Source organism: Barbus barbus (genome assembly GCF_936440315.1).
Source record: "Barbus barbus genome assembly, chromosome: 9".
In the NCBI taxonomy this organism is placed as follows: Eukaryota; Metazoa; Chordata; class Actinopteri; order Cypriniformes; family Cyprinidae; genus Barbus; species Barbus barbus.
In genome coordinates, this window is record NC_136737.1 from 28,144,422 (window position 1) to 28,162,543 (window position 18,122).

The window sequence follows — 18,122 nt, forward strand, 5'->3', positions numbered from 1 at the left end:
CATGATAAACATTACAGGGTTGACGTTTTTCAACTGATTATGTTTTAAATCAAAGTGTGACAGTATTATTTTGTGTGTACACCTTTCAGAACAAGGAGGAGGAGTTGTTCCTGAAAGCCGTCTCACTGTGTCACACGGTGCAGATCAGTTACGATCAAACGGATGGGCCGGGAGACCCATTCTCACTTGCCAACGGCTTCTCTCCTCAGATGGAGTATTACGCATCTTCTCCTGACGAGAAAGCACTAGTGGAAGCCACCAAGAGGTGAGAGCACCACTCTGTCACCTGCTACTGTGACTGCTTTCTGTAGTCAGTTGTGCTAAATATAATGTTGAAACATTTGACTACATTTGTGAGAAACATATGTAGCCATATCTTTAAATGATCTTTTTGACTGCAGGATGGGTGTCACATTTATGGGAAGCCATGGAGAAAGCATGAAGATTAAAACATTTGGAAAAACAGAGAAGTACATCGCACTTTTCTGTTTATTTTAGATAACTTCTAAATGTGAACCATATTCATATAGTTGTTTAGCTTTTAGAGTTGTCTGTTTAACAGCCATCTCTCCGCCCGCAGATACAAACTCCTCCACGTTCTGGAGTTTGACGCAAACCGCAGAAGAATGAGTGTGATTCTGCAGAAGCCTTCAGGCATGTGCCTCTGATCACATATGTGCTGGTTATGACTGAATCACAGCGCGTGAGGAGTTATCTAATGACATTCTGTCTCTCATTAGGTGAAAAGGTGCTATTCACGAAAGGAGCCGAATCAGCCATTCTGCCCTACTCCACGACCGGCGAGATCGATAAAACTAGAGTCCATGTGGATGAGTTTGCTCTGGTGAGCTTGCTACATCATGCTGCCATGCTTGCATACTAGTTCACTCTAGTGGTTAGTGGTGCTTGAAGTTTCACTGTTGCTCGTAAGTAGTAAAATGGGCCATATCCTGATCCCAAAGTATTCATTGTACAACTCGTCTACACCGGATTTTGCGGATTGTGGAGAAGTACAATGTTATTTTTCTCAATGCTACATTTGGGCTATTTTCATCGGACAATTAAGTAAGTGGTTTAAAAAAATCCCATAGACTTGCATTTGAAGGCGGAATTGAGTTATTCTGTATCTAAAGACCAGGGGCCGGATTTATCAAAATCTTGTTAAGAAACTATTTTTTTAAGATAATTTGTAAGAGGTCTGTAAAAATGTGAAATTCTTGAAAAAAAAAATTCTAATTTATTCTTAAGAACATTAGTTTTAGTTATCCATTATAATGTCAAATTTAGCCACCCGTGTCCTTCAGCACGTAGAAAATATACAGAAATTGAATCAAGTTTTCAAACACTAAATTTTAAATGAAATATAGATGAATCCTTAAAGCTACAAAAGTTATAGATTTCCTCTTTTTTTCCTTTGTTCTTTGATTAGCAGACATCACAGCAGCTGGTTTATTAGGTTATTTGGCTGCTATTACTTTAAGAGCTGCCGGCTTTTTAAATGCCCTAGAAACTTCTCACAAGCACGGATAAGAGAGTAGCCACTTAACTTTTAATTCAGACATCTTTTCTAATTCAAATAATGTTGATGAGTGCACTGCAGTTAATTAGCTCCGTTTGCTGTCCTCATTATCAGCTGTGCTGAAACCCACGAGACTGTCTTCAGACCCACATCTCACACACACACACACGCTCCCAGCAGCTCTCAGAGGATCGTATTGAGAGTCATGGGATGTTTCAAGACACAACAGTCTCATTGAAATGCTCCTCCATACGCTAAATACTCTCTATGTCTGCGCTTAAGTGCATTAACTCAATTATGGATGTGGAGCTCAAGACTGTGGCTTTCAAGCAGCTTCTTGGCCAAAAGTTCACCGTCAGTTCTACTTTATATCAACGTTTGTATTATTTTGTGTATAATTGATTCTTCATTTGTGCACAAATCAGTAAAATGGACTAGTTTAACTTTTTCTCATTTGTTTTGTAGAAGGGTTTGCGGACGTTAGTGGTGGCCTGCAGACACTTCAGTGCAGATGAGTATCAGGAAGTGGACCGGCGGCTCCATGAAGCCAGAACGGCTCTGCAGCAGAGAGAGGAACGACTGGTTGAGGTCTTCAACTTCATCGAGAAAGACCTGGAGCTGCTGGGAGCGACTGGGGTGGAGGACAAGTGAGTCAACACACACACACACACACACACACACACAAGAATGCTTAATGCGATACTGAGGTGGAGACAGACAAGCAAATTCATTCTGGTCACATGAGATTCCTTTGACATGTCATTGAAAGATAGTAAAATCACATACATAATTGCTGAAATTTATATTTATTTTGCATATTTACTATATTAATAATAAATAACTTAAATGAAAAATGTTAACTTGATCAAATGAAATGTATTCTTTAGATCAGTGTTTCCTAACTAACGTGTCGTGACAGGTTGATTGGGTGTGCCGTGGAAAGTTATCAAAAGCTTCCTATCTCTATTATATTTCGTTATTATTATTTTAAATCCGTGCTATTGGTCATCATTATGCCTGTTTGTGGGTTTTTACAAATATTTAACCAATGGAAAGCTTTCAAAAGAGTTTGTGACTAAACCTCTTAACGCCATTTGATCCTCAAAGTGTCAGTCAAACCTCATAAATCCACCCCACCTCCATTCAGAACGAAGTGCCATGACGCGCAGTTTGAAGACTACTTCTTCACAGTGCAAGGCTAAATGAAGAACTGCTGGTGTTTGAATAAGAACAGCATTTTCTTTGCTCAAGAAACACTGTCTATAAGGCTAATGTTTTTGTTTGTTTGAAGAGCTGAGAAGAGTCTTAGCATTTGCTGTCTGGTTGTAGTCAGTATACTTTGTACATTTTTAATATCCTTTGCATAGCGGTTCATCATGAGATTTTGGCCAAATATATTAAATAACAAGAAAAACTGAGCGCCCATAAAACTACAATAAACTTTAAAACCTGTAAATTGATGAAAACATAATGAAATTAATTTACTGCCTCAGATGCGACCATGACAGACAAAACACTAGGATTTATCTGGTCGACTAGTAGTTGTTTATTTTAAGCATTAGTCAACTAATTGCACATTTATTAATAAACCAGATAAACTATAATAATGAGCCTTTAATTGCCTACATAAGCGCTCCAGCTTGCACATAAAGCTTGCCACAGCACACGGCAGAAATAATGATTATGAATGTGTCAGGGTACAACAGTAAGGAGGCTGCAATGCTGCATTAACATTTTAAACATTTATTGATGAACCAGTTTTCTGTGTGTTCGGCTCAAGAGATGATGTTGGCGACACTGACTCGTCATCTCCGCCGTAGTGGATGCGCCTGTATGCATGTTTCATACGAATTCATAATCTGATAATATTTGTTTTCCATTTGTATTGGTTTAGTTGAAAGTAGACATTTCGCTCTCTGTAGATATATTTTTCATGTCTGTAAGGCAAGTATACACAGAGTTTCGTGCTCAGAAAGCGGAGTTTGCTTTTTACTGATTTGTTTGCTAAGTATTTCTCACCAATAAACAATATATAAAATATACATTAAAATAATATAGCATGAATAATATAAAGAATACGACACAAATACATCATAGTGCCTGAATGGATGTGGCCATACCTAATTGGTCAATTATGTGCAACACTTGCACTAGGGCTGCAGCTATCGATTCTTTTTGTAATCGATTAATCTAGCACTTAATCGATCGATTAATCGAGTAATCGGACTTTTTTTGTGTTTTTAAACAACCAAAACAAATAATGCATAACGAAAATGATGTGGCTGTAAAATGATCAAGCATTTGGCTTTTATTTCTCAAAAAAAAAAAATATTTATTCAAACTTCAACATTTGAACAGTGCATGACTGAGCTGGGCGAACAAAGCTGTCCATACTCCGTTGTGAAGTGCTGAGAGGGAGAAAAAGAGGAAAAGCAATTTAGCTTATTAAAATGCACAACAGGTTTCCCCATACACAAAAGAAATATGTTTTCACAATATATCTGAAATATATTTGCATTGTTGTTCACTTATATTTATCATTTTTAAATATATTCTGAAATATAACTAAAATATATTTATTGGGCCAATTTCGAATATTTGCATATATTCCAAAAAATATATTTCAGATATATTGTGAAAATATATTTCAAATATATTTATTTTGTGTATGGGTCATGCTGTAATCTAGCCCTGAAAGTATATAGTATGTTTCATCGTAAAAGCCATTCACAACTTTTTTGACAGTAAATTATTTCCATTGGTTAGTTGCCTTATACCACAGCTGTTAAATAATGTACGTTTATTATGTAAGGGATAAACCATGACGGCCAGTGCAATTCTATGAAAATATACCACACCTCCACGGCACGTCGTGACCGCATCACACATCACAACGTCGTGCGGTATATTTTCATTAAATTGCACTGGCCGTTGTGGTTTATCCCTTACATAATTAACGTATATTATTTAACAGCCTTCCTCTCGACTAGCAATCACATTGATTTAACGCTACATTGAATTTATTACCTTGTCTCGGGTCGGGTGACGGTCCTCTTTGAGTAGAGTGGATGCTTTCTGTTTAGATGCTGTAGCATGGACGACGTGCTGTTGTGGTATGCTAGCTCGATCTTGCAATATACACACACCACGGCGTTCTCTTTACTTTTCAATTTGAAATTATCCCAAACCTTGGACATTTTCTGTCGTTTTCTCTTGTTTGAGTCTTCTCTTTGCTCATTGTTACCGCTCCCATCTTCCATTTTGCTGCCCGCGCTCTCAAATCAAAACACCGCTAACGACTTGCGTCTCCTTCCGCTTTTTGGGTGACGTAAGCGCGTTGTGTCATACAAAAAATAATAATTGCGAAAGAACGTGATGTGAGCTTTAAAATTATTTAAAAGAGGCTTCGAGGCAGAGGAATTTGCCTCGATAATTTTTTGTAATCGAGTTACTCGAGTTACTCGAGGAATCGTTGCAGCCCTAACTTGCACCCTGTCATCACCTTCAGCAAGTATGAAAACAATAGGAAAGCTACATTGGTCCAGTAGTGCAGAACAAAAAGAATTCTACAACGAAATTTGCGCAACACCACAAACAAGCCGCAAGACAATGAAATTAGCACAACATAATGGAAACAAGCCACAATGCAATGAATGTAGCGCAACACAACGGAATTTGCACAACACAATGGAAACAAGCCACAATGCAATGAATTTAGCGCAACAAAACGGAATTTGCACAACACAATGGAAACAAGCCACAATGCAATGAATTTAGCGCAACAAAACGGAATTTGCACAACACAATGGAAACAAGCCACAATGCAATGAATTTAGCGCAACAAAACGGAATTTGCACAACACAATGGAAACAAGCCACAATGCAATGAATTTAGTGCAACACAACGGAAACAAGCCACAACACAATGGAAAGAAACTGAAATGAACTGAAAGAAACTGAATCGTGCTGCAATGACTGTCGCTGTGATTTCCATGAGCCTTTTGACAAATCATTAAAACTGTACAACTGAAGCACATACACGTCCTCCCAATGAGCATCTTCAGAGAAATCCTCAGATATATCTGACAGGTCAAGTGAGCGGCTACACTGTATTCATAGAGCTATATATAAAAGCATGAGGAATACAAATAGAACAATAATAAAATTGTGCAACCAAAATCTGAATATGGCAATCTTTCATCCTCACACATAAATCCCATTTGCGGTTGAAATTACTAAATTTTGCCTGCAAAAATTCACTGAACAACACAACTGTGAATGTGCCTTCAGGGGCAGAGAGAGTAAAAATAATGATGAAAAAAACATGACTACAAGAAAACATGATGAAGCTGTCATCAGCATGGTGCTTTCACACATTATGACTGTAGAGATCAGGATGGTTTTGCTTTAATGACTGGTGAGCTGTTTCCATGTGTCAAGTGTGAATAGCTGCTTGTTAATCTGAACGTTTAATCGAGCCTCAGGGAAAACAACAAGCCGTGGCTGCATATGCAGTTATGTGGTTGGCATTCTCTGCAGCATAATGCTGCTGTCTCTGGAGCAAATGCCAACAGTGTGCTTAATTTATTACTGTGTAAAGTCAAGGCTAAGAGATATATTTAATTATTTCTAAATGAGTTCTAAAGAACATGCTACTTAACATGACTTGGAAATGCACTGAGGAGCAAATTAATCTTACATTTGGTATTCTGTGTACAAAAAAAAAAAAAGAAATTCCAGACAATCATCCCGCTATATATATATATATATATATATATATATATATATATATATATATATATATATATTAAATAACTGTTTGTGTGTATGTATGTATGTGTGTGTGTATATATATATATATATATTGCCACTGCTAATCTAAAACGTAAAGTATATAGGCATATTTAAAACAAAAACAAAAAAAAAATGTGTGAAATCCAGATGCTCTGACCTGCTGTGTGTGTTCGTTTCTAGGCTGCAGGACAAGGTCCAGGAGACGATCGAAGCTCTGCGATTGGCTGGAATCAAGGTGTGGGTGTTGACCGGTGACAAGCACGAGACAGCGGTCAGCGTGAGCCTCTCCTGCGGTCACTTCCACCGCACCATGAACATCCTGGAGCTCATACAGCAGAAATCAGACAACGAGTGCACCGAGCAGCTCCGCAGACTAGCCCGGAGGTACAACACAGCAGTGCACACTTCCTTTGAGATTTCCAGCCCTTTTTACACTCTCTTTCATGCTGAGTGTAAAGCGATTTTTTCACCTTCCATATAGTGATGTGCAACAGCGATTGAGTACTCGGCCATGACAGCAATGATCGATCATGAAAACGATGATCGTGGGAAAAAAAATTCTGATTGGTTATAGCAGCACTTTGGGTGGCACCCTGAGCTCTGATTGTTTTGCAACAGCATGCGGTTCAAAGTATAGATGTGAAAAGAGAGAGAAGCTTGGCTTTGAAGTCACGTAGTGATGTCTGGTTTAGCTACATACATACACTATATTGCCCAAAGTATTGGGTCACCCCCTTCTAATGAACATGTTTGACTACTTTAGTCATTTCTATGAGTACAAATCTTAATGTTAAAGCATATAATGATATTCTAGGGAATTGTGTGCTTCTAATTTTATAGCAATAGTTTGGACAGGACCCTTTTCTATTCTAACATGACAGTGCCTCTGTGTATAAGGCACGGTTCAAAAAGACATGATTGATTGAGTCAGTGTGGAAGAACTTGACTGGTCTGCAGAAAGCCAAGTCCTGATCCCAGCTGAACTCCTCTGGTGTGACTTTATATGCAGACCTTGAGCCAAAAACTCATCACCAAACACCAATGACTTGTACATGCACTATAAGGACAAAAGTGTTGGGACACCCCCTTCTTTAGAACAGAAAAAGGGACTAACAAAACTGTGGCAACAAAGATGGAAACGTAATTCATGTATTGTATTTCAATTGTATTTCCATCTCTGTTGCAACAGTTTTGGACGTGTCTAAAATGACAGTACCCTTATGTACAAGTCATTGGTGTTTGGTGATGAGTTTTTGGCTTCCACACTGACTGAATCAATCATGTCTTTTTGAACCGTGCCTTATAATAATAATAATAATAATAATAATAATAATAATAATAATAATACATTTTATTTAATGGCGCCTTTCAGGACACCCAAGGACACCTTACAACAGAAACACAAACAATAAATCACCAATACATAAAAAAATAAAAAATAAAAATAAAAACAGAAAGGATTACAGTGAATAAGCAGATTTAAAGAGGTAAGTTTTGAGTTTTGATTTAAAAATGTTGATAGAGTCCAACTGACGGATATGAATGGGTAATGAGTTCCAGAGTTCAGGGGCAGCGTGACTGAAGGCCCTAGCCCCCATTTTGACTATTTTAACTGAAGGAATAGACAGGAGACCAGAAGAAGAGGAACGGAGGGCACGAGAGGGACTGTATGGATGGAGCAAATCAGACAAATATGTGGGACAAAGTGCCTTAAAAGTGAGGAGGAGGAGTTTGTATTGAATTCTTTGGAGTATTGGGAGCCAGTGAAGTTGGATCTGTGTGATGTGTTCTATTGATTTTGTGTGGGTAATAATTCTTGCAGCAGAGTTATGGACATTTTGAAGTCGTTGGAGGAGCTTTTGGGGTAAACTGAAAAGAAGGACATTACAGTAGTCGAGACGTGAGGTGACAAGGGCATGAACAAGAACTTGGGTTGAGTGCTGAGCGAGTGATGGGCGGAGTCTAGAAATGTTACGTAAGTGGAAAAAAGCTATGCGAACTGTATTGTTAATATGTGAAGTAAAAGAGAGAGTAGAGTCCAGTATTACACCTAAAATTTTGACCTGAGAGGAGATAGGGACCAGACAGCCTTCAATGGTTATACTGATGGGTGGGGATTTGGAGAGTGTAGATTTGGTACCAATGAGAAGAACTTCACTTTTATTGCCATTTTAGTTTTAGTTTGAGCTTGTTCTTTGTCATCCAAGATGTTATGGCCTGTAAACAATCAATAAGTGCAGTGGGGCATGATGAAATACTGGGTTTTGTGGAAATGTACAATTGAGTGTCGTCAGCGTAGCAGTGAAAGTAGATACCAAAGTCCCGAAAAATATTACCAAGAGGGAGGATGTAAATAATAAACAAAAGGGGACCTAACACTGAGCCTTGGGGAACTCCGTGGTGTAATGGGGATGAGAATGACTTGATGTTTTTAATTTGTACAAACTGTTTACTGTCAGTGAGATATGAGTTATAGAGCAGTACCATTTTAGAGCAGTGCCAGTGACCCCAGTGCTAGCCAAACAGTAGCACAGAGGCACTGTCATGTTAGAATAGAAAAGGGTCCTGTCCAAACTGTTGCTATAAAATTGGAAGCACACAAAATCTTTAGAATATCATTATATGCTTAAACATTAGGAAATTACTAAAGTAGTCAAACATGTTCATTAGAAGGGGGTGACCCAATACTTTTGGCAAAATATTGTATCTGATTCATCTAATATAGGATGCATCGGAATATTAACATTTATTAACATGCTCAATGCGCTGATTTCTCCTGACGACAGACTCAAGCGCATGGACTGTGTTGTAAAGTGAATGCTCATCTGTATACTATATCCAGTGTAGACATGAAAGCGGCACCGATTGTAATTTCTATTTGCTTTTGATGCGACACTCGCATTGATCAAGCCGTTAGCGACTGAATGCTGGTGGGCGGAGCCTATGTCTATGTGTTGCTCTGAAGGCGGTGTTTATACAAATGAATGTGCCTAGCTGACGTCACCTTGTTCCATTGAATCCAAAACGAGTCGTTTTTTGGAGCTTGATAAAATAAATGCTTTGTTTATGAGTACGTCTTAAGCTATGAAACTTGTTTTAATGGTACAAAGACCTCTTATATGCCAAAAGATCAAGGCAAATGTGATTTCTCATGTCATGACCCCTTTAAAACATGCTTTTTTGGGGCATTAAATACTTGCGCAAATACCAGTAATTTGACGAGCACAAACGTTAGTAAATCACATTGCGTGATTTTAATAATCTCCTCCCATAAATTTTGCGTCTGAAAGGGAAACTCCTACAAATGTTCAATATTCAATAAGGTCAGGCGCAAAAATAACTGTCCACGCCTTTTCCGCGCTAATTCTTCACTGTGCATCTTTAGTAAATCCTGACAATACTATTTTAACGCCAAGCTGTAAGTAAATATGGCCCTAAATTTGTAGCACTAATTGTTTGAGATGGGTCTGTGCAGGATCAAGGAGGATCATGTGATCCAGCACGGGCTGGTGGTGGACGGGGCCAGTCTGTCTCTGGCTCTGCGGGAGCATGAGAAACTCTTCATGGATGTGTGTAAGAACTGCTCGGCGGTGCTCTGCTGCAGAATGGCACCTCTCCAAAAAGCCAAGGTGGGTCACCTTACCCTTCTTGTGTTCACATTTCACTCTATCCCCAAAAGGCCAGAGGTCACGCACACTAATATGGCCGGCTTCGGCTCAGTCGCCCCACACTGGCCTGTTGTTTTCATTGCGCTGGTGTGTGTTTGGCAGGTGGTGAGACTGTTGAAGACTTCTCCTGAGAAGCCCATTACATTAGCCATCGGCGACGGAGCCAACGATGTCAGTATGATCCAGGAGGCTCATGTTGGTATTGGTAGGTGGACTCAAAGATGTGGCTTGCGAGTCAAATGTATTGCGATCAAGCTAACTGAATGAAACTCTGTACAGGAATCATGGGCAAAGAAGGAAGACAAGCCGTGAGGAACAGCGACTATGCAGTCGCGAGGTTCAAGTTCCTCGCCAAATTGCTGCTTGTACACGGCCATTTCTACTACATTAGAATAGCAACCCTAGTGCAATACTTTTTCTACAAGGTATGTTGGGAGCTTTTTTGTTTGGCTTTCAGGTTGAAGATTTGCGTTTTTATAAAACTCTGTTTTGTTTTCTTGTAGAATGTGTGCTTTATCACTCCCCAGTTTTTATACCAGTTCTTCTGTTTGTTCTCACAGCAAGTAAGTGTTTCTCCCAGGCATCATTTTATGTCATTTTCTGTTGGTTAACACTGCGAATCTGTGTGACCAACTTAAACCCCTTGCGAAATCTTTCACCTTCGCTTGAAATACCAGTTCTCAAGGATTCCCATTGAAATGACTGGATTTCACCTGGAAAATTTAGCAAAACAATGGTAAATGTGACCTCACCTTTACTAAGTCACTATTAGTACTGCTAATATGTAGGGTTAGTGATTTAAACTCTGAAGCCTAAAGGTCCGTGCACATTGAGTCTGAAATTTTCGTATGCGTTTAAAAAAAAAAAAAATTCGTATTCGTTATACCTTTCCTATCAAAATGCTTGCTACGTATGCGAAAACGCAGAAGATCGAACCTGATCCGAGTTTTTTATGACGGACGAAACTTTCGGAGGCAGTATGTAAACGTTATTGACACAACATGAGGACATATTTATTTTTTAACATACGAAAATTTCAGACTCCGTGTGCAATGGCCTTTAGTATTGTTATTTTACGTTTACATTTACGCGTATGTATTTGGCAGATGCTTTTATCCAAAGCTACTTGCACTGCATTAAGCTTTTTTTTATGTATTCCTTAGGAATCAAACCCTTGACATTGGTGTTGCTAGTACTGTTCGATCTACAGAAAATGTTTAAGCAATCTTGACTCAAAATGATCAATTGGTGGCATTGGAGAAAGGACCTAATTCATATGTCGAAACCAGAATATCATAGAGTAGGGACCACCTATGGCTCGTAGGAATTGTTGTTCATCAGATTTTTGAAATCCAGTTACTTCAGTAGAAATCCATGGTATTGTAAATTTCATGTGAGAGTGGAAAAAGGTTTTGGAACAGGTTCAAGTTGGTCAAGTGTTGACCAATAGAGTTATTGTCATTACAATACACATAATGATTTTGCTCTGACTATGTACTGAGGTTTTCCAGTCTAATTTTCCAGTTGTTAGATATTTGCTGTTGCATGTTTTTAGAAATCAGCTGAAGTTGGTGACCTTTGACAGCGTGTGTGATCAATGTGTGATTTCTCAAAACCCTGTTTGATTTTAGTGCGGGTGTTTAACATGATGTCTTGTGCTTTGCAGACTCTTTATGACAGCGTGTATCTGACGCTGTATAATATCTGCTTCACCTCTCTGCCCATACTGGTATATAGTCTGTTTGAGCAGCTGGTGCATCCACATGTTCTGCAGAGCAAACCAGCACTTTACAGGTACACCATCATGAGAAGAGCTTCCTAGACCTGATCCTAGAGACCCCTCCAGAGCACACACTACCAGCCTCAACTAGGGCTGTCCACAGGGCTGAATAAATAAATTAGTTGTTTTTTTTTATTTGAGGGAAAAGATTAGTGAACATCAGATAAAAAAAAAAAAATGCCACAGTGGATATAATTAAATCAAACCAAACCATCCTGTGTGTTTAATTGCAAAAAAACAAAAATAGTTATAAAATAAAGTGCATAAAATTCTAAAATCATAAGGTTAAACTTTGTCTCTCAGGCCATTTCCAGTGTTCTCTTTTTGATTTGTTTTTTGTTAAGTGACCGTGTTTAAATTAAGTCAATATTTCAGCATGTCACTATGAATCGTTGTTCTTTTTTAAAATACTATTTCTTTTAAATTCATTTTTATTTTAGTTGTAGTCAGTTTAGTTCCAGGTTATTATAAAATTAAATAAACATTAACATATATATATTTTCAGCTATTTTTATTTTCATTTAGTTTGTTGAAGTACTAAAATAACTAAAACTAAATAAAAAACTATGTAGGCATGTTTAAAAGCAAACTAAAACTAATACAAATGACTAAAATGCACAACAAAATTACAAAAACTTTCAAATTAAAATATAACAGAATACAAAAATAAGATGCAATACTAAATATTAACAAAAAACTATAATAGTTTACCAATCATACTAAAATAACACTGTTTGGTACTTTTTGCATTTTGTATTCCAATATTTCTCTTTTTTTAAGCTTTTTTTCAATTATTTTAAACTATTTTAATAGTTTTAGATTACATTAAAGATTAAGCGCTGGAAAAAATTAGAAAAATATACACATTTTCTCTATTTCCAAATGAAATGGGGTCAGCTTTAATTTAAAATTGGTTGTAATGGGAATTTGAGTCTGTTTTGATGTTTTTATTTTCCCCCCGAATCAAGAAGTAATATTCTTTCCCTTCATCAGAGACATCAGTAAAAATTCCATGCTGTCCTTCAAAACCTTTTTGTACTGGACCTTCCTGGGCTTCTGCCACGCCTTCGTCTTCTTCTTCGGCTCCTACATCCTGATGGGAGAAGACACCACGCTGATGGGAAACGGACAGGTCAGCGCCAGCGTCTCTCGGCTTCACCTCGCTCTTCCATCATTCAAGCTCATGTGTGTCTGTGGCATGACAGTCGTCTTTGACATCCTCCACAAAGCGTTCTGTATAGATCTCAAGAGATGTTATCTGAATTATTTAGCTAGAAGCGCTTTAGGTAATGAATGCACTTGGTTAGACATTAATAACTGTTACTTAGCCTTAGTGACTATTGATTAACTCCAGCTTACAGACACAAAGCATCAATCCTCCAACTAATTACATCGTTATCTGGCACATTTGTACCGTACTGTTGGCTTTTACTACTTATCCATATTCTCTCACTTTTTCTGCTTCTCTCTTTCTCTTTCCTGCTGTGCATGCTCTCAGATTTTGCGAGCTAACAGGCAACTGGTAAGAGTTGACTAGATTCCAGTTGATGCATTTGTCTTTTCTAATGAGCAGCTGTCTATGTGGTTTGATTTAGCGGCTCTGATCTCGATTCTTTTGATACTCTGCCATCCTCAATTATGGGGCTGAGTTACGACAAGATTTGGATGCGCTCCCTGGCACTTTGCATGACAGCGAATGGCTTCCGAATTGCCGGAATTACTCTCTGATGTAAAGCGGTTCGGCATTGTTTATTTTGGATGAATTGAAAGCCTCTAGATGTTTAGTTCAACAGCCTGATGTGTGAATTTGAAATCTTTTCATACAATCGTGTTTGTTTCTTGCAGATGTTTGGAAACTGGACGTTTGGCACTTTAGTATTCACTGTGATGGTTATTACGGTTACGCTGAAGGTGAGTGCGTACTGAAATGCAACACGTGTGCTTTTTAAATAACAGGTGAGCTTCATTTATCAGCTTCATTGTCTCCACAGCTGGCCTTAGAGACACATTTCTGGACGTGGATGAATCACTTTGTCACATGGGGCTCCATCGCCTTCTACTTCATCTTCTCCTTGTTTTATGGCGGCATCATCTGGTACTGTATTGCATGTGTTTTCCCATAGTGCCTTCAGAAAAATTCAATTTGAACTTTAAAGAAATCATGCTTTCCCACAATCATAGGCATTATGGGTCTGTTTTAGAGGAATGTGTCTTTCACATTATTCAGATTAGTGGTCAGCAAATATGAGTTTTACACAGAGCTGTAGATCACTGACAAGCTTAAATGAAATTTTATGATATTTGAAATTTATGAAAAAACATTTTTAATTAATTAAAAAATAAACAAATTAATTGTTTAATTAAATTTTGATAAAAGCACCTTTAATTAATTTATTTTCTATAAAAAAACGCTTAATTTATAATTATATTTGTGCAATTGTTCCTTAAAATCATTTTCACACAGACATGCAGAATTCATATTTAATTCATATTTAAATAGTATTTTTGCAGTTTAATATTCACAGAAACTAGTTCATTATTGCATTTTGATGTAAGTGTACTGACTTTCTATTGATTTATTCATCCACAATTTGGCAAATTTCACAACATTACGCGTTATACAGTAAATTCCGGTTTTGTTGTTGGTTTTTTTGACTGGATTCCGTGATTCGGTCCACTTGTTATTTTGTTTTTTTTTTACTACAGTACTCGTAACTTTCACGCAGTTTTAAATGCATGATTAATGCATGTCAACGCATGAAATTTCAGCATTTTTGTAGTCCTACTCTAAAATCTTGCTGGAAGTGATTATTTTATTTTTTTATTTACTTCAAATCCTTGTCCAGTAATCAAGAATGACACAAGTCACAAAATGAGTGTGATAAATTGTCAAAATTCTTTTATTTTTATTTTTTATCTGTCCTGTTTGAGAAAGTGTAAGTCAAGTACAAGGACTAAATTGGTTATTTTCCTTTCTAAATAGTTTGTATTGAATTGTTGATTTGCTGGTGATAACAGTTTGCACTTTGGCCTGTTCTCACATGTCCAGTAGCGACATCCTCTGGAATACTGTCAAGATGCTGTGCTCTATATTTGGCTCTGAAACAGTTCCCGTTTGCTCATTAGTTAGATATTTGACAGCATTATCAAACGCTTGTTGATTTCAACTAATTGCAGTCTAATTGAAGTTTTTCCTCTCCATTAGGCCGTTTCTTCACACGCAGGACATGTACTTCGTTTTTGTTCAGCTGCTGTCCAGCGGCTCGGCCTGGTTTGCCATCTTCATCATCGTCATCACCTGCCTGTTTCCAGATGTCATCAAGAAAGTCTTCTACAGGCACCTGCAGCCGACCAGCACGCAGAAATCTCAGGTGAGCATCAGATTTCCCCCACAAGCGCAAAAGTTTGTGCTTTCAAAGATAACACTGATGAAGTACTACAGCATGTGGCACACGTCACCGCATGACTTCTCACCAGCAGCTCAACTTCACTTAAACTCACTCAGACACATCAGTACAGCACCAGCATTCATCGCAATATTAAAAATCTACTGCAGTGGACACTTATGTCTGGAAACGTAGTGTATTTTGTCTGGTTGAATTATGAAAATAGATAATGGCAGGTTATAGCTTCATGATGGCTTGCTTATCTTAATGGTTACTTCCTGTTAATAGGTATTTGTGTGAATATTTGGAAAATAGTCCTGACTGGCAGGGTGTTAAACATCATAATTTCTCATTTGAGTAAGATTACTATTGCCACAGTACTAAACTTTTCAGTAGTCCACACCAATTCCATTGATGGTTCATGATTCTCTCATTTTCAATAGAGCACCTTTTATTTAAAAAAGTTAAAAGATTCACATAGTTAATTATAACAATGGTTTGTAGCCTACAAGAGTTCTACTTGGTCTACTTAGTTTGGTATACTTTTAGTGAGGTTTTTCACTCAGGGGTAAATGAAAGTTTGGAATAGCTGTACGATGGTTTGTGAACATCTGATCATATCGATGTCGATATGTTTGCGCCAGCTCTACAATTCGACACTCAAGTACATTCATGGTTTTACTCGTGTCTAACCTTCGACAGTCTGAAATAAATTATCCTTAAAAGATTTCCATGTCAAAGAGGACACTCATCTGTTATGCTATGATCATGAACCAGTTAGCGGCGTGATGGTGTTTAAAAGGCACCAAAAATGTTCTAGAAACAGGTTTTTTCGAACCAAAAATTCAAAGTCAAACATCTTTGTTTTGGCCAGGTTTTTCGACACCGCTTCGAACTGTTTGCGGTTTGGCTGTTCATTAGGGGCTTTCGCACCAGAGGAACCTTTCTGTAGTTCCTAGAACTATTGGCTGAAGTTCCCGCTTTCTCGCGTGTTCGCACCGCAGGAACTAGGAATGGATTTAGTTCTAGGAACTCTGTTTGGGGAAACTAAATTAGCTCCTCCTTCAGAGTAGGGTCTAAAACAGTTCTATAGGAACTACCTACGATGTTAGTGTACGGACTGGCCAAACGCAGACGAAACGCATTTTTAAAAAGCACTGTAAAAATATTTACTTCTCGAACATGGAAAACAGTGATAATGGCATTTACCTGTTGTCTGCAGTGTTGTGTTCTTTTCTCAGCCTTGATGCAAGGCTTAACACTGCAAGTTGTCATACGAGATTTAGTCAGATTTTAACGCTCATTTAATCGCGTAAATTGTGTGTTTACATTCCATGTCCGTTAACATGAAATCCATGACACAAATCAGAGACGTCACATTCCTGCTACCGGTGCGAATGCAACCAAGAAAGCCCAAGGGAGAAATTGGTTCTCAAGGAATGACCCTGCTAGCTAGTTCCTAGAACTACATGGTGCGAAAGCCCCTATTTAGTGAGCGCAAACTTTTAAAAGTGCACATTTTTAAAAACGATAATGTTAGCATCACTGTATAAACTTAAAAAGAAACAACAATTTGTGAAATGTTGGCATGGTGCATTTCATATGATCGTTCCATGGTTATGTGAACAGGTGTGAAGGTATATTTACAAAGTGGCATCGCCATCTAATGGTCTGGCATGAATAATACAGGATTTTTAGTTGTTTTCGCGGATCTGTGCAAAAGTGGGTTTTGACAACATTGTCGTCTACGCAAAACTTTTTGTAAGTTCAAAGGAAAAACTTACTATTTTAGTACATTGTAGTCATGTAAACGTACCCTTTGTTAGAAAATATGCTACGCCCGTTCATTCTTTGATTGCACTTGAAGTATATCAGGCACTTACAAACCGTAAACTCCCTGATTATTCACTGACATTTCTGTTGGTATGCGAAACATTAAATGACAAACACTAAAACTAAAAACGCTACCAGTTTTCACTTTTGTAAAGAGACATTTTGCTAGAAGTTAATAATTTGGGTTGTGGGTGGTTGATAGTTTCTGGTTTCTGTTATGTTACTGTAGCCCCTTTCGCAGCGCTTTAGTTCCAGAAAGTAAAAGTACAGTACTAAAGTACTGGGACGATTTTGCGTGAACTATTTCCCAGTACCATTTAAAGGGTTGCATTCGCACCGACAGTGGGTACTAGGAAGTGATGTAAGACGGTCGACAGCAACATCATTTGTACAACAACGAAAACAAAGAACAATGACGTTAACAACAGGAGGATGGAGGAGGCTGTGATCGGAGCTGTGTTTTTGTTTGTGTCTCGCGGGTATCACAATAATGGACATGGAATGTTTACACAGTATGTGTTTACACGGTGTTTTAAATCATGGCGGGTGAGGGCGTTTTCGTACGCATTTAGCGAATCGGCGTACACTTTCGATAGTTCCTATGGAACTGTTTTAGACCCTACTCTGAAGTAGGGGCTAATTTAGTTCCTCCAAACGGAGTTCCTGGAACTAAAACCGTTTCTAGTTCCCGCGGTGCGAACAGCCAAAAAGTGGGTAGTTCCACAATTAGTTTGGGTACTATAAAAAGGTTCCTGTGGTGCGAAAGGGCCTTTTCTTGCATAGGACTGAGTAATTAAGCCAATATATTAAGCCAAATATCCAATATTTACTATCTTATCCAATTTTTTAGGGTTCATTTTTGTACGTTTGCGCCTTTTATTTGGATAGGATAGTTCAAGGTGTGGCAAAACAGTGGGAGAAGGAGAGAACGATGAGCTGGGATTCGAACACGAGGCTGCCAACTCTAACCTCTTTCAAATTCATTACTCGCATCTATCACTCAGCTTTTTTCGCAGGAGAGTTAAAACCCACATTTTCTTCATTTTGTACTCTTTTAATCCTTATACTCCCATTTATTTCTACATGCCTAAGCGAGGCAGTAACTGAAGTTGCTGCAGTACGGTTCTGTGGCGTCAGCACCT

At 38.1% G+C, this 18,122-nt stretch overlaps 1 protein-coding gene across 2 annotated transcripts in view; it reads left to right on the top strand.

Moving 5' to 3' along the window:
* LOC306875573 (phospholipid-transporting ATPase IF-like) overlaps nt 1–18,122 on the top strand; it is a 53,614-nt gene that overhangs the window by 23,768 nt on the left and 11,724 nt on the right. For both annotated transcript variants that reach the window (XM_079426246.1, XM_079426245.1), the window contains exons 14-28: nt 90–265; nt 402–470; nt 581–654; nt 741–844; nt 1,985–2,166; nt 6,494–6,697; nt 9,789–9,942; nt 10,084–10,186; nt 10,261–10,406; nt 10,485–10,544; nt 11,648–11,775; nt 12,755–12,893; nt 13,607–13,672; nt 13,753–13,856; nt 14,967–15,132. In XM_079426246.1, the coding sequence (XP_079282372.1) occupies nt 90–265; nt 402–470; nt 581–654; nt 741–844; nt 1,985–2,166; nt 6,494–6,697; nt 9,789–9,942; nt 10,084–10,186; nt 10,261–10,406; nt 10,485–10,544; nt 11,648–11,775; nt 12,755–12,893; nt 13,607–13,672; nt 13,753–13,856; nt 14,967–15,132 (1,875 nt within the window). The remainder of the gene's footprint in view (nt 1–89; nt 266–401; nt 471–580; nt 655–740; nt 845–1,984; nt 2,167–6,493; nt 6,698–9,788; nt 9,943–10,083; nt 10,187–10,260; nt 10,407–10,484; nt 10,545–11,647; nt 11,776–12,754; nt 12,894–13,606; nt 13,673–13,752; nt 13,857–14,966; nt 15,133–18,122) is intronic.